A 22,812-nucleotide genomic window follows, 5' to 3' on the forward strand; every position below is an offset into this window, starting at 1 on the left:
GGGGCAGCTACCTAATCTAACCTATACTGGGGGGCAGCTACCTATCTAACCTATACTGGGGGGCAGATACCTATCTAACCTATACTGGGGGGCAGCTACCAATCTAACCTATATTGGGGGGCAGCTACCTATCTAACCTACACTGGGGGCACCTACTTATCTAACCTGTATTGGGGGCACCTACCTACCTAGCTAGCCTATACTGGTGGCAACTATACTGGCTACCTATAGAGAAAAAAAAAAAAAAAAAAAAGGAGCACCAGAACACCGCTCACTCGAACAGGGACAGTGCCGGAACCAGGAAGGCAAATCCAAGGAAACTGTAGCAAAAGGAAGGGATCCGCACATGTCCTAAAATGATCCTTTATTATGGACGTATCCAAAACACCAATCACGCATCAGTAGCTAACATGTTTCAGACCTAATGGTCCTTAATCATAGCTATGATTAAGGACCAGTAGGTCTGAAACATGTTAGCTACTGATGCGTGATTGGTGTTTTGGATACGTCCATAATAAAGGATCATTTTAGGACATGTGCGGATCCCTTCCTTTTGCTATACTGGCTACCTATATTGGAGGCACCTACCTAACTAACCTCTACTGGGGGCACCTACCTATCTAACCTGTGCTGGGGCAACTATTCTGGCTACCTATATTAGAGGCACCCACCTAGCTAACCTATACTGGGGGCAACTATACTGGGGCACCTATGCCTTGCTACCTATACTGGGGTACCTATTCCTGGCTACCTATACTGTGGGGACCTATACTGAGTGCAACTAGAGCTGGTTGACCTATACTGCGGCCACCTATACCTGGCTCCGCAGGGGGGGGGCGCAATTTTTACACCCTCGCCCTGGGTGCATTTTAGCCTAGAAACTGCCCTGAACTCAATATCAATAAAAAAGGTTATGGTAATGCTTCCTTAGAAAACATGGGACTCTTTGAAAAGCTATAAGAACTTAGACAAACGGTTTTTAATAGTTTATTTTATGGGAAAATAATGCATAATATTAATATAGTAAATCAACAGATTGCTATATTTAATAATAAAGGGAATAAAAGTGGAAATGATAACTAGTTATAGTCTGAGCAGTTTGTAGAAATTACCATGTCCTGGGATTATAAATCCAAAACAAAAGATATGATAGTCCAATTATGGAAAGTTCTGTGGATAATCATCCCTGGATAAACATCCAAATCCTTGATGGTATGTACAGGCTGGCTGGACTCTCCTAACAAGTCTGTGTCCAGCAGTTTTAACTCTTTCTGTGCTGGAGGGTGGAGATAGTAACAAGAGATGATTCTCTCCACCACTAGCAGAGATCCAGCCCCTTGCCTTAAAGGATACCCGAAGTGACATAATAAGATAGGCATGTGTATGTACAGTGCCTATGTAACGATCGGTGAAGCACAGAGAGGATCTGATTACCAGTGATCTGCAGAATCACTGGGAATACAGATGTATACCAGATTATATGTGATCTGCAGTATCACTGATAATCCGATATACTAGCTAACCTCTGTTCACCTGAGTAGAGTGTAGTGTTAGGTGCAACAATAACACTTAGAGGACTAGGCCTCAGTGCAGCAAGGAGTACTGCACAGATTCCTTCCGCAGACCTGAGCTCTCCAAGACGGGAGGAGTCAGACTGACAGTAGGAAGGACAGACTGAAAGTAACCTTCAGGAGGAAGGATCACTAACAGAGCGAGGAACCGCCTCTAACAGTAAGGTCGGTTCTCGAGGTCGGACAAGCCAGGTCGTACACACACGGACAGATAAAGTACAAGATCAGAAGGCAAAGGCGGAGTCAAAGTACAGGCAAGGTTCAGCAACGGGGTATCAGATATATCGGGGTACAAAATCAGGAGGCAGAAGCAGAGTCAAGGAACGAGCCGGGGTTCGGCAACAGAGTATCAGAAATATCGAGGTACAAGATCAGAGTTCAGGAGGATAGTCAGGCAGGCAAAGGGTCATAACAGATAATCACAATCAAACTAGTACTTTAGCTATCAACAGAATCTAGCTAAGTGTAGGATTACAGCTCCAGCTGGTCCCGGCACACTTGCGGATCTGACTACGGATCTGGGTGCTCCCACATATGTGATCGCACGCCAGACAAAGAGTAAGTGAACAGCCAGCAGTATATATACACAAGGACCTCTCCAGGACCTCCCTAATTGCTGGTCCAATGAGAGCAGTGGAATTTGTCAGCTGACCCAGCTGGTCAGCCGACACCCTTCTAACTGCTATTTAAACTCTGCCTCTGTGCTCGCGCGCGTGTAAGTCTGAATCTTGGTGGACCATCAGTCCCAGCCACACCAGTACTGTCATGCAATGTATCTAGTGCGGGGGCCGCCTCTGATGCGGATTCCGCCGTTACCAATGCGGATTCCGCCGTTACCAATGCGGATTCCGCCGTTACCAATGCGGATTCCGCCGCACTGCTTATGCGGCATGCGGCATTTTTTCCGCGTTGTGACGCCATGCTGACGCAGAAACAGCCGCCTCACCTCGAGAGACGGCGGCCTTTCCGCGTTTCCTTACAGCCTAGCACACAAATACCTGTGCTATGTTCCTTTTTCTTCTTTCTCTGCCTGAAAGAGTTAAATATCAGGTATGTAAGTGGCTGACTCAGTCCTGACTCAGACAAGAAGTGACTACAGTGTGACCCTCACTGATAAGAAATTCCAACTATAAAACACTTTTCTAGCAGAAAATGGCTTCTGAGAGCAGGAAAGAGATAAAAAGGGTTAATAGTTGATAGATTTTAGCTCTGTCATGCCATAACTCTGTGGATATCTGACATATGATATAAAATACAACATTTTAGACTCTTTCATCATGCGCTGAAACTATAGGCACCAAACGTGCTTGTTTTACCCCCTTCCCTTGTCTAGGGAATTGGTATCTCAGCTAGACACACCATTCACCCCTTCCAAGATGTACTGATCTTGGCGTATTATTCCCTGCGACTCGCAAACTGCTTTACCCATGTGACTCCTGAATATTCATCAAATTATCACACCATGTGGAATTATATATATATCACAGTTGAATTAAGGGACAGTGAATTTCATCCTCCCTGAATCTGCTGGGGAGTTTCTATGGCCCCCTCTCCAGGGAGGAATAAAATCCACATCATTTCCTATAGGCAGTGACTGGCTTGGACTGCCAGACTATTTCTTGTGTGTAAGTCAGGCTGAGGCCTAAAAGGGGATCCTGAATCACACCTACGTGCGCAAATTTCATACGCTGGGCGCATCTAATGCAGGTGAATCTGTCACACACGTGTAAAACATTTTTTATGAGCCTCCCCATAAGGAACTGGCCATGGGAGAGCAGGGCTGGGGGAGCACCACTGCTTACCTTTACTGCTCCTCTGGTCCCCATCCGCCTGGGATGCACCATCTTCTCTTCAGAATCGGCGGCAACAATCGCAGTTTGTTTCTCCCAGCGGGGTTGCGAGCACACACGCTGCAATGCATGCAGGGGATGTCATCGGTGGATGTGAGTACATTCTCTGTAAAATAATATGTGTGCACATCACTGTATATGAAACACAATACAACCTCAGAATAGAGCAGGAGCAAGTGGAGAAAAGAGTAATAGTATACAATTTGTCTCCACTGTACCTGAAATGTCCAAGTGGGCAAGAAGAATACCACTGCCACAGCCCCCCCCCCCCCCCCCTCCTAGTGACTCCCCCCTTCATGATTTGCAGTCTAAGCTGCTTTGTCAGAGGCTAAAGTATGACTGCAGTTTCTCAGGTTGTATAGTAGCCCCAGCAGGGCGGATCTCTTGCCGATACATCGGGGGCCATACACATACAGAGGGATGACAGTGCAGGACACAATAGAGTGGGAGGGTTATGGAGGGGAGCAGTAGCCCCAGCAAGGTGGATCTCTCACCGATGCATCGGGGGCCATACACATACAGAGGCATGACAGTGCAGGGCACAATGGAGCGGGAGGGGTATGGAGGGGAGCAGTAGCCCCAGCAGGGTGGATCTCTTGCCGATACATCGGGGGCCATACACATACAGAGGGATGACAATACAGGACACAATACAGTGGGGGAGGGGTATGGAGAGGAGCAGTATCCCCAGCAGGGCGGATCTCTTACCGATGCATCGGGGGCCATACACATACAGAGGGATGACAGTGCAGGGCACAATACAGTGGGGGGGGGGGTATGGAGGGGAGCAGTAGCCCCAGCAGGGCGGATCTCTCACTGATACATCGGGGGCCATACACATACAGAGGCATGACAGTGCAGGGCACAATACAGTGGGGGGGGGGGGGGGTATGGAGGGGAGCAGTAGCCCCAGCAGGCGGATCTCTTACCGATACATCGGGGGCCATACACATACAGAGGCATGACAGTGCAGGGCACAATGGAATGGGAGGGGTATGGAGGGGAGCAGTAGCCCCAGCAGGCGGATCTCTTACCGATACATCGGGGGCCATACACATGACAGATTTCAGGTAGACGGGACCACCAGCTGCTTGGACAGGAACCATCTAGAGTGTGCACAAACCTTTACCTATTATTAAATGATCTATTCAGCTTTTTCCAAGTAACGGGCACAATAGTCATAGCAGCTGCTATGGGGCCCTGGAGCAGAGGGGGCCCAGGTGGTACTTACTGTATTCACCATTAACATTCTTGTGTTCCTCCACCATCTGACTGTGTATCAGTGCCTATGAGCTATATGCAGCGCTGATTATATGAGAATGTAAATTAACTCATATCCAAGGGTAGGGGCAGGTGGCATAATTAAAGAGGGGCTACATCTGAGGGCCCCATAGACGTTTTGCTATGGGGCCCCATAATCTCTAGCTACACTACTGGAAGAAAGCCTGGATTTAAATAATTCACTGTTACCACTTATAGAATTACCTTAGAGAAAAAAATATAAACAAATTTAACTCCACTTTATACCTCTTTATGACAGACTAGTAGACCCAAGCCCTTTTCAAAACGGACTCTAGGTCTGTGTTGAATCCCCTCCCTTTCCCTTCCCTCCCCTCTCCTCCATTCCCCTCCCCTTCCCTCTCACTCTCCCGGCCGCAGTCACCGCGCATGCACGCGCCCACCGCGCACCCGCCGCATGCGTGCACGCCACTTGCGCGTTCGCTGTGCGCGCACCTGCCAAGCGTGCACGCCGCTCGCCCGTCCTCCCTCAGCTTTCCTCAATCTCTGCGTCCCTCCCTGCACATGCGCAGTAGCGCGAAACACAGGACACACACACAAACAGGAAGTGCAGGGATGGGACGCAGAGACAGTTAGATTTTACTATAGAGAATACTTTAGAAACAAAAAGGAGAACCAAGAGAACGTGCTGCAAAATAATTTACAGAGGAACTTTGCTGAATGTAGTTCAATGAATAATATTGATAATTTTCACAATAATCATTAATCATTCATACATGACTAAGGGCTGGTGCACACCACCAGGGCCGGTTCTGGAGCGTTTTTTAAAACACTTGCGGGGGGAAACCACTTGGCTAATGATAGTGAATGAGATGGTGCACACCAGAGCGGCTCGTTTTTTCACAAACGCAAACTCCTGTCCTGCAGCATTTTTTAGATTTCTGAGGCGTTTCTGCCTCAATGTAAAGTATAGGAAAGTACCACTTGATTGCAAGTTTGTTAAAAAAAAATTAAGCAAGATCACTTTCTTATTTCTAGCAAGAGTAACTAGTATTGTATTAATGACACCAACCTTTCTAATAAGCAAGACAAGAAGAAGGTACAAGGGATAGTCAGTCAAAACTAGATGCAACACGCTTAGGATCAATGTTACACTCCTAGCTATCAGCCTTCATAGCGTGCAACACTCCTAGCTATCCGCAATCATACTTCAGCACGCTGAAGAGGTAAAGCTCAATTTATGCAACTCTAATTCTTCCTATCCTGTGTAATAACATAGCTATCAAGGCATGCAACGAGAGCCAGCTTCGAGGGTCCACTTCTATTATGTGTGACTAATCTTCAATTGTGTGTACATATGCTCACACGGGTCATTTACGTGGACAGGGCTGGGTGCAGAAACATAGGTCGCCAATATAACTTGGTAGCCCATAGCCCTATTCTCATTCAACCCAGTCCAGCCCGCTGACCAGTCATATAGCAAATAAAATGGGGAGTCTATTCATAAGAGACCAGACTACAACCTACATGTTCAGGACATTGGCTCGTGCCCTCCTGAGCCTTCAGCACTACATCGGACATGGTCCGATGGAGGAACCAGGAATAGCAATACAACTTGGTGACCTCATTCTGCACTCATTCATCTGGGCATGCCTGTCATCCTATTCATTGATCCCATAGGGGTTTCCGACATTATTGTCAGATCTGACAAGATTAGCTGCATGCTTGTTTGTTGTGTGATTCAGACACTACTGCAGCCAAATAGACCAGCTGGGCTGCCAGGCAACTGGTATTGTTTAACAGGAAATAAATATGACAACCTCTGGCGATTTTGCAGCCAATTGACCATCCAATTCGATGTTTATTATTGAATTGCATGCAAACAGTGCCTCGACAAGCATGCCCTATCGACAATTCACATGATTTCAAGGTCAAATGTAGCAATTGAGCAAGCTGGAAAATCTCGGGCAGCCATGGTCACTCGGGTACACTGCGATAATGGCGTGGGATATTGTGATCAACAAACCCAATGGAACCCCCGACTTCTGTCCCCCCTAATGTTAATGTGTTGCCCATGCCCGTGCATTAATATGTCACAGGTGTCCAGCTGCGCTCCCACATTCTAGTGCCACATGAGCATAGCATTTGGTGGTTGTGTAACATATCACACGAGCCACTGCTATACGTGGCTCTCACGTGGGACAAGAATGCAGAAGAAGAAGCAGCTGGATACTCAGCAGAAACCGGACAGGTGAGATATTTTAGTGCACGGGCAGCACATTGGCATTTGGGAAGACAGCAGTGGAGTTGTCGATTGGCGAATAGTGATGTAGCGAACAACAAATTTTGCGTGCACAGACACGAATGCAAATTTACTGCAAATATTCACAAACCGGCCGTTTGTGGGCTCTATAGACTTAAATGGCAGGAAGACGGCTGCCAACTTTAGCAGTTAATAGCGAAGCCTCCATGCTTGCTAGAAACACCAACTGCACAAGGTATGTGAAGGAGGACAGTGGGAACAAGAGGAAAACAAATTCAAATACATCTTATAGTTTTTGAGAAAATCAATGTTAAATTTAGAGGAAAAAAGTAACACAGTTACTGCGGTAAAATGACAGATAATGCATTAGCATGTATAGAAATGTATTTACTTTTATTTTTTTGTATAAGTTCAGAGTGTGGGAAAAATACAAAAAACCCGAACATTTTTTAAAGGTACAGCTAAGTTTTTATGGTTAAGAACATTAAAGAACTTTTTCCATGGTTGTGTTTTATTTCATATAACTCTTTGTGGATTTCTCCTGGAGAGTGGGTGAGCATTTGGGGGTCCCCTTCTTAAAGGGATTCCCAGATACCACCATGAACCCACCCAGGGAGTTGTCACCCCCACCTCCTCCTGGGGAAGTGGGGAAGAGCCCCTTGTCCATGGATTGGAGAAGGGCTCTGGGAGAGAGGGGAGGCTTGGCAGCCCCTCTCCTCTGGAGCCCCCAATTTCATGGACCATGCGGGTCGGTATAGTTTAGGGTGCGAAGCTCCACACAGCCAGAGATCCGCATTCTGGTTATCCCAGCCTGCATGGGTGACAAGGGGTTAAAGAGGCTTGGGAGAGGGGACCCCATGAAATGTTTTTTTTTTTAATATTTCGCACACTCTGAACATATAAAAAACAAAAACATTTATGTCCATGTGAATATATTATCTGACATTTTACCACAGTAACTTTGCTATTTTTTTTCCACTAACTGTACCATTGATTTTCTCCAAAACTATAAGGTCTTTTTGAATGTTTTCTACCTCTTGTTACCGCTATCCTCCTTAACATACTAACTTAACATACATTTGGTGTTTCTAGCACATATGGGGGCTTTGCTATTAACAGCTAAATTCGGCAGCTGTTAAAACATTTCCCACTCTCAGAACAGGAACTTAAAAATCGATTTTCTCAAAAATAATGTCTTTTTGGAAAAAAATGTTTCCTCTTGCTCCCATGGTCCTTCTCAAAATACCCAGCAAATTTGGTGTTTCTAGCATGTATGGGGGCTGTGCTATTAACTGCTAAAGTTGGCAGCCAGTAACTAATGTAAAAAATGTGAACACAATTTTTTTTTAATATTCTTTATTAAACCAAGAAAAATGTGATTACAAACAGTTTGAAATGTATTACAAGTCTCATTATACAGTCACATCAAATAACAGACGATATACTGTATATCAAAAGGTAGAAGCCGAGAGGTGAACCAGAACAAAATGAGCTGAAATTACATAATGAAGTGTCCATATTGATATGATATATAGAGAAGTAAAAGTAGGATAATGTATCTGGAAGTTTTGTGATCTAAGGTCGTTCAGCACTCCGGGTATCCCTGTGTGCAATCTCATGACTAGATAAGACAGATTAGGGACAGCATTTTCCTTAAAAGTTTTCAATATAGAAATTCAATCCCCCCCCCCCCTACACCCACCCACCCCACCAGAGCCGGGACAAGGTCCTCCAGCACCCAAGGCTGAGACACCAAAGTGCGCCCCTCCATCCCTCCACCCCAGCCGTCACACACTGATTGCTATTACACTAAGAGGCCCCTCCCCATCCCTCCCACCCCAGCCGTCACACACTGATTGCTATTACACTAAGAGGCCCCTCCCCCATCCCTCCCACCCCAGCCGTCACACACTGATTGCTATTACACTAAGAGGGCCCTCCATCCCTCCCACCCCAGCCGTCACACACTGATTGCTATTACACTAAGAGGCCCCTCCTCCATCCCTCCCACCCCAGCCGTCATACACTGATTGCTATTAGACTAAGAGGCCCCTCCTCCATCCCTCCCACCCCAGCCGTCACACACTGATTGCTATTAGACTAAGAGGCCCCTCCATCCCTCCACCCCAGCCGTCACACACAGATTGCTGTTACACTAAGAGGCCCCTCCATCCCTCCCATCCCAGCCGTCACACACTGATTGCTATTACACTAAGAGGCTCCTCCCCATCCCTCCCACCCCAGCCGTCACACACTGACTGCTGTTACACTAAGAGGCCCCTCCCCCATCCCTCCCACCCCAGCCATCACACACTGATTGCTATTACACTAAGAGGCTCCTCCTCCATCCCTCCCACCCCAGCCCTCACACACTGATTGCTATTACACTAAGAGGCCCCTCCTCCATCCCTCCCACCCCAGCCATCACACACTGATTGCTATTAGACTAAGAGGCCCCTCCCCCATCCCTCCCACTCCAGCCGTCACACACTGATTGCTATTGCACTAAGAGGCCCCTCCTCCATCCCTCCACCCCAGCCGTCACACACTGATTGCTATTACACTAAGAGGCCCCTCCTCCATCCCTCCCACTCCAGCCGTCACACACTGATTGCTATTGCACTAAGAGGCCCCTCCTCCATCCCTCCACCCCAGCCGTCACACACTGATTGCTCTTAGACTAAGAGGAACCCCAGGGCCCCCAACACCTTAATCTCTAGTTATCTGGCTTGTAGTCACTTCCATGTATCCCCTTTTCTTATTTCTTTCTGCTTCAAACACAATTAGGAACGACAGCTGAATGAATTGTGCGCCCCCTCCTACACTGCGCCCTGAGGCTGGAGCCTCTTCAGCCTATGCCTCGGCCCGGCCCTGCACCCCACCCCTTTGTTCCTCTTGGACTCCATCCCCAAGCCAAGCTCAGTTTTGGTGTAAAATCGATAGAAAGACTTAACTCAGTGTCCTTACATGGCGTAAAAGGCCAAATATATAGCAAGAGCAAACTTAGTATAGATTATGGGTTGTTAAGCGTCTGCAGGAACTCATCTGAGTGTCTATAGAAAGTCCAAAAGGACCAAGTCTTTTTGTATGTGTCTATTCTATTGATAGCCATTGCAGTGAGGTCTTCCATTAATTCTATGTTATCTAATTCCATAATCAGTTCCTCAGTACTTGGTGGGGATATTTGTTTCCAGTGTCTGACCAGGAGATATTTAGCAGCATTTAATATGTGCCTAACCACTGATTGTAACTTTTAATCTTCCAGTAGTTAAGATGCAGGAGATAAAATTCTGGCAGGTGTGGGACTGGCCTGTCTGTTACTGCCTTCAATAGGCGTTCAATTATTTTCCAAAAGTTAGAGATGACCGGCCAAGACCACATAATATGCACTAGGGTGCCTCGCTCAGTCTGGCATCGCCAGCAATGATCATCTTTTTCGGGATAGATAGAATGTAATTTAGATGGAGTAAGATACCATTGTGTAAGTAGTTTGTAGTTCATCTCCTGAATTCTGGCCAATCTAGAAGATTTGTGGGAGAATAGACACATTTTAGTTTCTTGGGTCGGTGAAAAGGTCATACCTATGTCTATCTCCCATTTACGAAAGAAAGGTAAATGAGGAATAGCCAAAGTGGAAAAGGTGTTATATAATGTGGAGATAGTTTTCTTGGTTGGCCCCGCAGCCATACAGAGTTCCTCAAATGCTGTGTTTTGTCTATGTTGGAAGGGGTACAGACCAAGATGATTCAGAAGGTGTCTACATTGGAAGTATTGCCACCAGTGGGGAGGGGCACAATTCTGTCTTTCCCTGAGGTCCTGCAGGGTAACCCAATGATCGTTGGAGCACATATCTTTACAGCACAATTTTCTTGATCTATGTGATGTGTTCTGAAGATAATTATCACCTATGTCTGGATTGTCTGAGATGGGAAGTAATGGAGAAGGTACTGGAGCAAAATTTAAAGCTTTGTTTGCCACCTTAAAGGTGGTCAAAGTAGAGTGGCAGAGAGGAGGCAAGCGCCAGGAGGAAGAAGGGAACGCACATTTTTTTACAAAATTTTTTGCGTTAAATGGAAATGGAGAACAGCCAATGTTCACCAGGAACTGGCCACCAGCAAACTATTTGGCCATCTTTAATGAGTCTGATTTCCGAATTATTTCATGCTGAAATCGATCTGGAATCAGCCCGCGGGGTATCGGCAGGCAACACATCTCTCTCTGATCAGATTCTGTCAGAGATTTATCTCTTGGTCGATCTGCCCATCATCGCTAGATCTATGGGCACAATAATCACATGAGGACTAGAGGTTTATACCCCCCTAGTGACCAGGCCATTTTTTACAATTCCACACTTCACAACTTTAACGGTTTACTGCTCAATCATACAACTTAGCACCCAATTGAATTTTACCCCCTTTTTTCCTCACAAATAGAGCTTTCTTTTGGTGATTACTGCTGCTAGTTTTTTTTTTTTTTTGTTTTTTTTTACTATTAAACTAAATATACGTATATTTTTGAAAAAAAACCTACTTGTTTATTTCCCACCCACCCCCTAAATTGGCCTTAGACTGTGATACATACAATACACTACACATAAAAAGACAAATGGCTATGGCAGGGATTAGGGACAGTTAAGTGAGAAGACTATAGTCTGTGCAGCGCTGCGTAAGATGTCAGCGCTATTTAAATGTATTATCCATTGTTAATAAAAAAACAGCCTACCAGCTCCGATCATGGGCTGGCAGGCTGATCGCTGGGCCCCCTGTGTTTACTGAGAGGAGCTTGTGAAATTACGCCATATGGCAGCGCTGAGACCTGAGAAAACCTCTCTCCCGCCCCAATCTGCGTTAGGTGGTTTGGAAGTTGGATACATTTTTCTTGACTGAAAAAAATATACAATTCATTTTTCCATATAATAGATTTTTATTGAAGAAAAAACACTTTAAAACTGTGTATTGGTTGAATTGCATACAGCACATGAATTCTTTGTTCTGAAATGTTTCTGGTCACACTCATAGGCACAGATTGTGAAGGTGAAAAACAGATGTTGTGCTGTGAAAAGTAACTCAGCTGCTCACTCTGAGAGGTAGAGAACCATAATGTCATACAGTATGTTCAGGTGAAAATCTCACTAGGTACAAGTTCCATCACAGTGATCCACACTGAGGTGTTATGTTATCCGTGACCTTTCCCACCACTGTTACAGAACCCACAGGGCAAGCACAGGTGATCACTGTCTGCAGCAGGATAAATGAGGCTGGAAACATACATGGGTGAGTAGTGTTTTATCTGAGCACAGCCACAGCAAGCTAGTGAATAGCACAACCAAAACCCTTACCAGTCTAACTTAAAAGTAATGTACAAATATTCACTATACACACTTGATTGCAGAACACAAACAGGAAGAATATACAAGTTGTAAAAACAATATATACACCAGACCACGGTACTAGATGACAAGGCGGAAACAATGTTAGAGGATAGCCAATAATCAGATATGAAGGAATCAGAGTTACCAGAACAGGACAAGGAATACAGGAGACCAGAGTTCAACAAGCACAGGTAAACCTACCTGATGTTCTGGCACCTGGGGAAGAGATGGGTGTGTAAAGTTCCGAGTTCAAGAGTTAGCTACAAGCAGAATAGATGTGGTTAGTCTAGTCTAGGCTGAAAAAATAATTATTATGACGTTAAATTATACCAACTTCATTGGTATCCTTGTTCAGTATTTTATCTACAGCAACCAACATATACATTTTATCTCTGCTATCAGTATCGCATTTTGTGATGTAAAGCCACCCTGCAAGGCCATACCCCAAAGATCATTCAAGCTGTGTCTATTCGAACGAAAGTGTGTAGCAACTGGAAGATCAGAGTTAGAAACGTTAATAGTTTGCCTGTGTCCATTCATACGTTTGTGCAGAGTTTGTCCAGTTTCTCCCATGTAAATTCCTTTTGGGCATTAAACACACATGGTCAGCTATACCAGATTGGTGGATCCACAGGAAAATGTGCCTTGTACTCTGTACTCCTGTTGTGAACCTGGTATTGTTAACCTGTCAGTGGAGTAGATGTGGCTGCAGGGCTCACACCTTTTTGTTGGCAGGGTGATGTTTTGTTCTGTTGTGGCCTATTCAAAGAACTCCTGATGTTGCATCTATATAACTGTGTGCAACAACAGACTGCCCTGCGTTATTGATTAATTACTCTGATCAGGATGAATAATCAATAGTCCACGTCACTCTGGTATTACAGCAGCCAGTGCACATGGCTACTAATGACAGGCAACTTCTAAAGCACTAAACACATCCACATCCACTAAACTCTCCCTGCTGGTGTCTCAGTTGCAGCACAGCAATCATTCTCTCTACTCACCCTGCTGCTCTGCACATTCACTCACTGCAGGCTGTGTGTAGCGAGCGAGGAGACACATTGCCCATGAGACAGGAAGAGGAAGGGGTGCTACATCTAGTGCAGGAAGTAGTACAGTCCAGGGATGAGCAGAAACTACGCCGGTGCGAATTTACGCATCGTAGTGCGCATTTATTTACACATAGTAGTTCGTAGGTGAAGTTTAAAAACTACGATTATGAATATACACGTAGCGAAGTACCGTTACGCATAGCTTACGCCCACTATGCATAGTTATCATGTGTATTGCGTAGTGAACTACGAATGCGTTACTCGCGGGTAATTTTCCACGTGCGGGTGTATGCTTACAAATTTACGCATTGGAAAGGGGAATGTACGCATAGAGAAGTTCCCGGTACAAACATTTACCGAGGAATCAATGCGTAAAATTCTCTGCATGCGGGCATAAGCATCCGCATACACTACGCTTCCCAGTACGCGTAATTGCGTATTTTAACGCGTAGTATACGAAATGAATACGGAGCGGATATTTGATTTCGAAGCCGTAGTTTGGCAAAGCTTAATTGCGTAAAACTATGCGTAGTTCCAGCGTAGCGAAGTTGGCTGACTACGACCATCCCTGGTACAGTCCCCTGCACTGCCCGCTGCTATTTTCCCCAATGTTGCCCAAACTATGAGAAAAGGTTCCAGGAGGAAGAACACAGTGAGGCCTTGTTCACATCTAAAAACAACATTGCAAGCGTTTTGCGATTTTGTGTGCATTTGTCTTTAGCACCTCCCGGCGCTTGTCTGCGTGCTGCTTTTTTTTAAAGCGCTTTTGCAGAGCGATTTTTTTAATTCACTCCCTGATGCAAGTCAGGAAGTGAACTCTTTGACCCGGAAAATAATAAATGCAATGTATTTATTCTTAAAATCGGGAATGCAATCGCTCCACAAAGAAATTGTGTGAGCATTTAGCACTTTTCCTATACATTCCATTAGACCAAAATCCATTAGATGAAACACGCTGATATGAACCTTCTCATAGGCATTCATTACACAAGCGTTTTGAGGATGAATTCAAAAATTGCCTGTGCTTGAAAAAAGGCCCGAAAACGCTCTAGATGTGAATGAGCCCTGACTGAACACCACAGCGGCACCCCCAGTCATGGCTACACCCGGTGCCGTGAGCACTTACAGCCCTATGGTAGGTATGCCACTGTATATGACTGTACAGTGATGAGAAGATGGAAGCAATTTTTTAGTGTTATCATTTTGAAAGTAAATGTGATTTTTCTCAATCTTCTCTTCTAGGGCTGACCAGAGCATCAGTCAGTGGGAACTGGCAACAACCAAATGCCATAACTCCATGTACTCGTAAGTATAACATACAACTGTTGTGGCGGATGGAAAACTCCACCTGTTAAAAGAAAACAGAACAGTCGTGCAGAGACTTTCAGCACCGCTTTGTGGCCAGCCTCAGCTGGTGGTCACTAGTGATGTAGTACCGCTTTGTGGCCAGCCTCAGCTGGTGGTCACTAGTGATGGAGCACTGCTTTGTGGCAGGCCTCAGCTGGTGGTCACTAGTGATGTAGCACCGCTTTGTGGCCGGCCTCAGCTGGTGGTCACTAGTGATGTAGTACAGCTTTGTGGCCAGTCTCAGCTGGTGGTCACTAGTGATGTAGTACAGCTTTGTGGCAGGCCTCAGCTGGTGGTCACTAATGATGTAGCACTGCTTTGTGGCAAGCCTTAGCTGGTGGTCACTAGTGATGTAGCACCGCTTTATGGCCGGCCTCAGCTGGTGGTCACTAGTGATGTAGCACCGCTTTGTGGCCGGCCTCAGCTGGTGGTCACTAGTGATGTAGTACAGCTTTGTGGCCAGTCTCAGCTGGTGGTCACTAGTGATGTAGTACAGCTTTGTGGCAGGCCTCAGCTGGTGGTCACTAGTGATGGAGCACCGCTTTGTGGCCAGCCTCAGCTGGTGGTCACTAGTGATGTAGTACCGCTTTGTGGCCGGCCTCAGCTGGTGGTCACTAGTGATGTAGCACCGCTTTGTGGCCAGCCTCAGCTGGTGGTCACTAATGATGTAGCACTGCTTTGTGGCAAGCCTTAGCTGGTGGTCACTAGTGATGTAGCACCGCTTTGTGGCCAGCCTCAGCTGGTGGTCACTAGTGATGTAGCACCGCTTTGTGGCCAGCCTCAGCTGGTGGTCACTAGTGATGTAGCACCGCTTTATGGCCAGCCTCAGCTGGTGGTCACTAGTGATGTAGTACCGCTTTATGGCCAGCCTCAGCTGGTGGTCACTAGTGATGGAGCACTGCTTTGTGGCCGGCCTCAGCTGGTGGTCACTAGTGATGGAGCACCGCTTTGTGGCAGGCCTCAGCTGGTGGTCACTAGTGATGGAGCACTGCTTTGTGGCAGGCCTCAGCTGGTGGTCACTAGTGATGTAGCACTGCTTTGTGGCAAGCCTTAGCTGGTGGTCACTAGTGATGTAGCACCGCTTTATGGCCGGCCTCAGCTGGTGGTCACTAGTGATGTAGCACCGCTTTGTGGCCGGCCTCAGCTGGTGGTCACTAGTGATGTAGTACAGCTTTGTGGCCAGTCTCAGCTGGTGGTCACTAGTGATGTAGTACAGCTTTGTGGCAGGCCTCAGCTGGTGGTCACTAGTGATGGAGCACCGCTTTGTGGCCAGCCTCAGCTGGTGGTCACTAGTGATGTAGTACCGCTTTGTGGCCGGCCTCAGCTGGTGGTCACTAGTGATGTAGCACCGCTTTGTGGCCAGCCTCAGCTGGTGGTCACTAATGATGTAGCACTGCTTTGTGGCAAGCCTTAGCTGGTGGTCACTAGTGATGTAGCACCGCTTTGTGGCCAGCCTCAGCTGGTGGTCACTAGTGATGTAGCACCGCTTTGTGGCCAGCCTCAGCTGGTGGTCACTAGTGATGTAGCACCGCTTTATGGCCAGCCTCAGCTGGTGGTCACTAGTGATGTAGTACCGCTTTATGGCCAGCCTCAGCTGGTGGTCACTAGTGATGGAGCACTGCTTTGTGGCCGGCCTCAGCTGGTGGTCACTAGTGATGGAGCACCGCTTTGTGGCAGGCCTCAGCTGGTGGTCACTAGTGATGGAGCACTGCTTTGTGGCAGGCCTCAGCTGGTGGTCACTAGTGATGGAGCACCGCTTTGTGGCAGGCCTCAGCTGGTGGTCACTAGTGATGGAGCACCGCTTTGTGGCCAGCCTCAGCTGGTGGTCACTAGTGATGTAGCACCGCTTTATGGCCAGCCTCAGCTGGTGGTCACTAGTGATGTAGTACCGCTTTATGGCCAGCCTCGGCTGGTGGTCACTAGTGATGGAGCACTGCTTTGTGGCCGGCCTCAGCTGGTGGTCACTAGTGATGGAGCACCGCTTTGTGGCAGGCCTCAGCTGGTGGTCACTAGTGATGGAGCACTGCTTTGTGGCAGGCCTCAGCTGGTGGTCACTAGTGATGGAGCACCGCTTTGTGGCAGGCCTCAGCTGGTGGTCACTAGTGATGGAGCACCGCTTTGTGGCCAGCCTCAGCTGGTGGTCACTAGTGATGGAGCACCGCTTTATGGCCAGCCTCAGCTGGTGGTCACTAGTGATGTAGTACCGCTTTATGGCCAGCCTCAGCTGGTGGTCACTAGTGATGGAGCACCGCTTTGTGGCCAGCCTCAGCTGGTGGTCACTAGTGATGGAGCACCGCTTTGTGGCCGGCCTCAGCTGGTGGTCACTAGTGATGGAGCACCGCTTTGTGGCCAGCCTCAGCTGGTGGTCACTAGTGATGTAGCACTGCTTTGTGGCAGGCCTCAGCTGGTGGTCACTAGTGATGTAGTACCGCTTTGTGGCCGGCCTCAGCTGGTGGTCACTAGTGATGGAGCACCGCTTTGTGGCCAGCCTCAGCTGGTGGTCACTAGTGATGGAGCACTGCTTTGTGGCCAGCCTCAGCTGGTGGTCACTAGTGATGTAGTACCGCTTTATGGCCAGCCTCAGCTGGTGGTCACTAGTGATGTAGTACCGCTTTATGGCCAGCCTCAGCTGGTGGTCACTAGTGATGTAGTACCGCTTTATGGCCGGCCTCAGCTGGTGGTCACTAGTGATGGAGCCAACATCAAATGTTTGGTTTGCAAACACAAATTTACTGCAAATGTTCACGAACCGGCAGTTTGCTGTGCGTTCTATAGACTTTAATGGGCAGGAGAACGTGTAAAAAAGGTGTAAAAAGTGTACCAAAACCTGGACAGTGGCATGGCGGAGGGGCATCAGGTGAAAAATAGTCACCAAAAAAATGCATATTTTGCGCAAACACTTTTTTAATGGTTATTTTTTAAAACTTAATGGCCGCTGACTTTAGAGGTAACAGCAAAACCCCCATACATGCTAGAAACACCACATTTCCAGGGTACATTAAGGCTGCTTACACACAGGGATGTTACGCTCCCCCAACGCACAGCAATGTAACACAAGTGGGCTGTTCACACAGCCCACGTTGCGTTACATGTAACGCTGCACATTCTCCCGAAAGTGCAGCATGCTACGGCGTTAGAGCGGCTTAAGCCGTGTTAGACTGTTTGCACATGCTCAGTAATGTTGGGGAGGAGCGGAGAGCAGCCAGGCACATGGCTAATTAATATTCACTGCACGTTGTGACGTGCAGTGCTTACTTCCTGGAGCGGCCGCTCTGTGCGGTGATTGGCCAGCGGGACCACGTGATGCCGCATGCGCACAAGAGTACGCATCACGGCATCACGGACGCCAGAGTGAGCTGCACAACGTGGCTCACTCTGACGTCCACATCGAAGAGCACCAGGCATTGCGTTAGGGGCACGTTATGCGACCTTAACGTGGCACCTAACGCAACGTCTTAGTGTGCAAGTAGCCTAAAGGGAACCTAAACTGAGAAGAAAATGGATCTTCCCTTTTAAAATAATACCAGTTGCCTGGCTTTCCTGCTAATCCTGTGTCTCTAATACTTTTAGCCACAGCCCCGGAACAAGCATGCAGATCAGGTGCTCTGACTGAAGTCAGACTGGATTAGCTGCATGCTTCTTTTAGGGTGTGATTCAGACACTATTGCAGTCACAAAGATCAGCTGGACTGCCAGGCAACTAGTATTGTTTAAAAGGAAACATCCATATCACTCTCCATTTAGGTTTCCTTTATGGAGGACAGTGGGAACAAGAGGAAAATAAAATTCAAAAAGACCTTGTAGTTTTCAGAGAAATCTATGTTAGTTAGGTCTTTTTTTAAATGCAGTTAAATGACAGATAATGCACCAATCTGTATATAAATGTATTTATTTTTTTATATGTTCAGAGTGTGGAAAATAAAAAAATGACATTGGGCCCCCCTTCCCGAGCCCTTGTCCCCCATGCAGGCGGAGATAGCCAGAATGCGGAGCCCCGACCGCATGAGACTTCGCACCCTGAGCTTTACCAGCCTGCATGGTCCATGCTATGCGGAGGCTTTTGGGGAGAGGGGCAGCAAAATCTCCCCCTCCCCCTGGGGCCCTTGTCCAATCCATGGACAAGGGGCTCTTCCCTACCTCTGGTGCCCCAGGAGGATGTGGAGCTGACAATACCCTAGGGGTGTTCATGGTGGCATCTGGGAGACCCCTTTAAGAAGGGGACCCCAGATGCTCGCCCCCTCCTCAGGAGAAATGAGTATAGGGGTACATAGTAGGCCTAAAGTGCTTTAAAGGGAAGGTCCAGGCACTTACCTGGGGCTTCTACCAGCCCCATGCAGCCATCCTGTGCCCTCGTAGTCACTCACTGCTGCTCCAGTCCCCCTCCGCCAGCTAGTTCTGCTTCTACCAGCCCCATGCAGCCATCCTGTGCCCTCGTAGTCACTCACTGCTGCTCCAGTCCCCCGCCACCAGCTAGTTCTGCTTCTACCAGCCCCATGCAGCCATCCTGTGCCCTCGTAGTCACTCACTGCTGCTCCAGTCCCCCGCCGCCAGATAGTTCTGCTTCTACCAGCCCCATGCAGCCATCCTGTGCCCTCGTAGTCACTCACTGCTGCTCCAGTCCCCCTCCGCCAGCTAGTTCTGCTTCTACCAGCCCCATGCAGCCATCCTGTGCCCTCGTAGTCACTCACTGCTGCTCCAGTCCCCCTCCGCCACCAGCTAGTTCTGCTTCTACCAGCCCCATGCAGCCATCCTGTGTCCTCGTAGTCACTCACTGCTGCTCCAGTCCCCCTCCGCCAGCTAGTTCTGCTTCTACCAGCCCCATGCAGCCATCCTGTGCCCTCGCAGTCACTCACTAATCCTCTGGTCCCCCGCTGCCAGCTAGTTCTGCTTCTACCAGCCCCATGCAGCCATCCTGTGCCCTCGTAGTCACTCACTGCTGCTCCAGTCCCCCTCCGCCAGCTAGTTCTGCTTCTACCAGCCCCATGCAGCCATCCTGTGCCCTCGTAGTCACTCACTGCTGCTCCAGTCCCCCGCCACCAGCTAGTTCTGCTTCTACCAGCCCCCTGCAGCCATCCTGTGCCCTCGTAGTCACTCACTGCTGCTCCAGTCCCCCGCCCCCAGCTAGTTCTGCTTCTACCAGCCCCATGCAGCCATCCTGTGCCCTCGTAGTTACTCACTGCTGCTCCAGTCCCCGCCCCCAGCTCGTTCTGCTTCTACCAGCCCCATGCAGCCATCCTGTGCCCTCGTAGTCACTCACTGCTGCTCCAGTCCCCCGCCACCAGCTAGTTCTGCTTCTACCAGCTGCATGCAGCCATCCTGTGCCCTCGTAGTCACTCACTGCTGATCCAGTCCCCCGCCACCAGCTAGTTCTGCTTCTACCAGCTGCATGCAGCCATCCTGTGCCCTCGTAGTCACTCACTGCTGCTCCAGTCCCCCTCCACCAGCTAGTTCTGCTTCTACCAGCCCCCTGCAGCCATCCTGTGCCCTCGTAGTCACTCACTGCTGCTCCAGTCCCCCCGCCACCAGCTAGTTCTGCTTCTACCAGCCCCATGCAGCCATCCTGTGCCCTCGTAGTCACTCACTGCTGCTCCAGTCCCCCGCCGCCAGCTAGTTCTGCTTCTACCAGCCCCATGCAGCCATCCTGTGTCCTCGTAGTCACTCACTGCTGCTCCAGTCCCCCACCACCAGCTAGTTCTGCTTCTACCAGCCCCCTGCAGCCATCCTGTGTCCTCGTAGTCACTCACTGCTGCTCCAGTCCCCCGCTGGCAGCTTGCTGACCTTGGAGGTCGGCGAGCCTCATTGCGTACATTTTTACGCATCCCCACTAGTGCAGGAACATTAACACATGCATTTTACGCGTTTAGTGGTGCCATGCGTAAATTTGTATGCATTGCACCACTAACGCGTAAAAATGTTGTGCTAAAGGAGGGAGGCAGCCAAGCATAGGTAGTATAGTTGCCACAGTAAAGGTAGCTAGTATAGTAGCCCTCAGTATAGGTAGTATAGTTGCCCTAGTATAAGTAGCTAGTATAGTTGCCCCCAGTGTAAGTAGCATAGTTGTCCCCATATAGGTAGCATAGTTGACCCTAGTGTAGGTAGTGTAGTTGCCCCATATAGGTAGCATAGCTGCCCCAGTGTAGGTAGTATAGTTGCCCCCAGTGTAGTAGCATAGTTGCCCCCAGTGTAGGTAGTATGGCCCCAGTGTAGTAGCATAGCTGCCCCCAGTGTAGGTAGTATGCCCCCAGTGTAGGTAGTATGCCCCCAGTGTAGGTAGTATGCCCCCAGTGTAGTAGCATAGCTGCCCCCAGTGTGGGTAGTATGCCCCCAGTGTAGGTAGTATGCCCCCAGTTTAGGTAGTATGCCCCCAGTTTAGGTAGTATGCCCCAAGTGTAGGTAGTATGCCCCAGTGTAGGTAGTATGCCCCCAGTGTAGATAGTATGCCCCCAGTGTAGTAGCATAGCTGCCCCCAGTGTAGGTAGTATGCCCCCAGTGTAGGTAGTATGCCCCAAGTGTAGGTAGTATGCCCCCAGTGTAGGTAGTATGCCCCAAGTGTAGGTAGTATGCCCCAAGTGTAGGTAGTATGCCCCAAGTGTAGGTAGTATGCCCCAGTGTAGGTAGTATGCCCCCAGTGTAGGTAGTATGCCCTCAGTTTAGGTAGTATGCCCCAAATGTAGGTAGTATGCCCCCAGTGTAGGTAGTATGCCCCCAGTGTAGGTAGTGTAGGTAGTATGCCCCCAGTGTAGGTAGTATGCCCCCAGTGTAGGTAGTATGGCCCCAGTGTAGGTAGTATGCCCCCAGTGTAGGTAGTATGCCCCAGTGTAGGTAGTATGCCCCCAGTGTAGATAGTATGCCCCCAGTGTAGTAGCATAGCTGCCCCCAGTGTAGGTAGTATGCCCCCAGTGTAGGTAGTATGCCCCCAGTGTAGGTAGTATGCCCCCAGTGTAGGTAGTATGCCCCAAGTGTAGGTAGTATGCCCCAAGTGTAGGTAGTATGCCCCAGTGTAGGTAGTATGCCCCCAGTGTAGGTAGTATGCCCTCAGTTTAGGTAGTATGCCCCAAATGTAGGTAGTATGCCCCCAGTGTAGGTAGTATGCCCCCAGTGTAGGTAGTGTAGGTAGTATGCCCCCAGTGTAGGTAGTATGCCCCCAGTGTAGGTAGTATGGCCCCAGTGTAGGTAGTATGCCCCCAGTGTAGGTAGTATGCCCCCAGTGTAGGTAGTATGGCCCCAGTGTAGTAGCATAGCTGCCCCCAGTGTAGGTAGTATGCCCCAGTGTAGGTAGTATGCCCCCAGTGTAGGTAGTATGCCCCCAGTGTAGTAGCATAGCTGCCCCCAGTGTGGGTAGTATGCCCCCAGTGTGGGTAGTATGCCCCCAGTGTAGGTAGTATGCCCCCAGTGTAGGTAGTATGCCCCAAGTGTAGGTAGTATGCCCCAGTGTAGGTAGTATGCCCCCAGTGTAGATAGTATGCCCCCAGTGTAGTAGCATAGCTGCCCCCAGTGTAGGTAGTATGCCCCCAGTGTAGGTAGTATGCCCCCAGTGTAGGTAGTATGCCCCCAGTGTAGGTAGTATGCCCCAAGTGTAGGTAGTATGCCCCAGTGTAGGTAGTATGCCCCCAGTGTAGGTAGTATGCCCTCAGTTTAGGTAGTATGCCCCAAATGTAGGTAGTATGCCCCCAGTGTAGGTAGTATGCCCCCAGTGTAGGTAGTGTAGGTAGTATGCCCCCAGTGTAGGTAGTATGCCCCCAGTGTAGGTAGTGTAGGTAGTATGCCCCCAGTGTAGGTAGTGTAGATAGTATGCCCCCAGTGTAGGTAGTATGCCCCAGTGTAGGTAGTATGCCCCAGTGTAGGTAGTATGCCCCCAGTGTAGGTAGTATGCCCCCAGTGTAGATAGTATGCCCCCAGTGTAGGTAGTATGCCCCAGTGTAGGTAGTATGCCCCCAGTGTAGGTAGTATGCCCCCAGTGTAGGTAGTATGCCCCAGTGTAGGTAGTATGCCCCAGTGTAGGTAGTATGCCCCCAGTGTAGGTAGTATGCCCCAGTGTAGGTAGTGTGCCCCCAGTGTAGGTAGTATGCCCCCAGTGTAGGTAGTGTAGGTAGTATGCCCCCAGTGTAGGTAGTATGCCC

The 22,812-nt window shown here is 48.6% G+C and overlaps 1 protein-coding gene across 1 annotated transcript in view; it reads left to right on the forward strand.

The window, feature by feature from the left end:
• LOC137561360 (uncharacterized) overlaps positions 1 to 22,812 on the forward strand; it is a 122,987-nt gene that overhangs the window by 17,898 nt on the left and 82,277 nt on the right. The window contains exon 2 of the mRNA XM_068272659.1: positions 14,589 to 14,651. Coding sequence (XP_068128760.1) covers positions 14,589 to 14,651 — 63 coding nt within the window. The remainder of the gene's footprint in view (positions 1 to 14,588; positions 14,652 to 22,812) is intronic.

This window comes from Hyperolius riggenbachi, chromosome 1 (genome assembly GCF_040937935.1).
Source record: "Hyperolius riggenbachi isolate aHypRig1 chromosome 1, aHypRig1.pri, whole genome shotgun sequence".
In the NCBI taxonomy this organism is placed as follows: Eukaryota; Metazoa; Chordata; class Amphibia; order Anura; family Hyperoliidae; genus Hyperolius; species Hyperolius riggenbachi.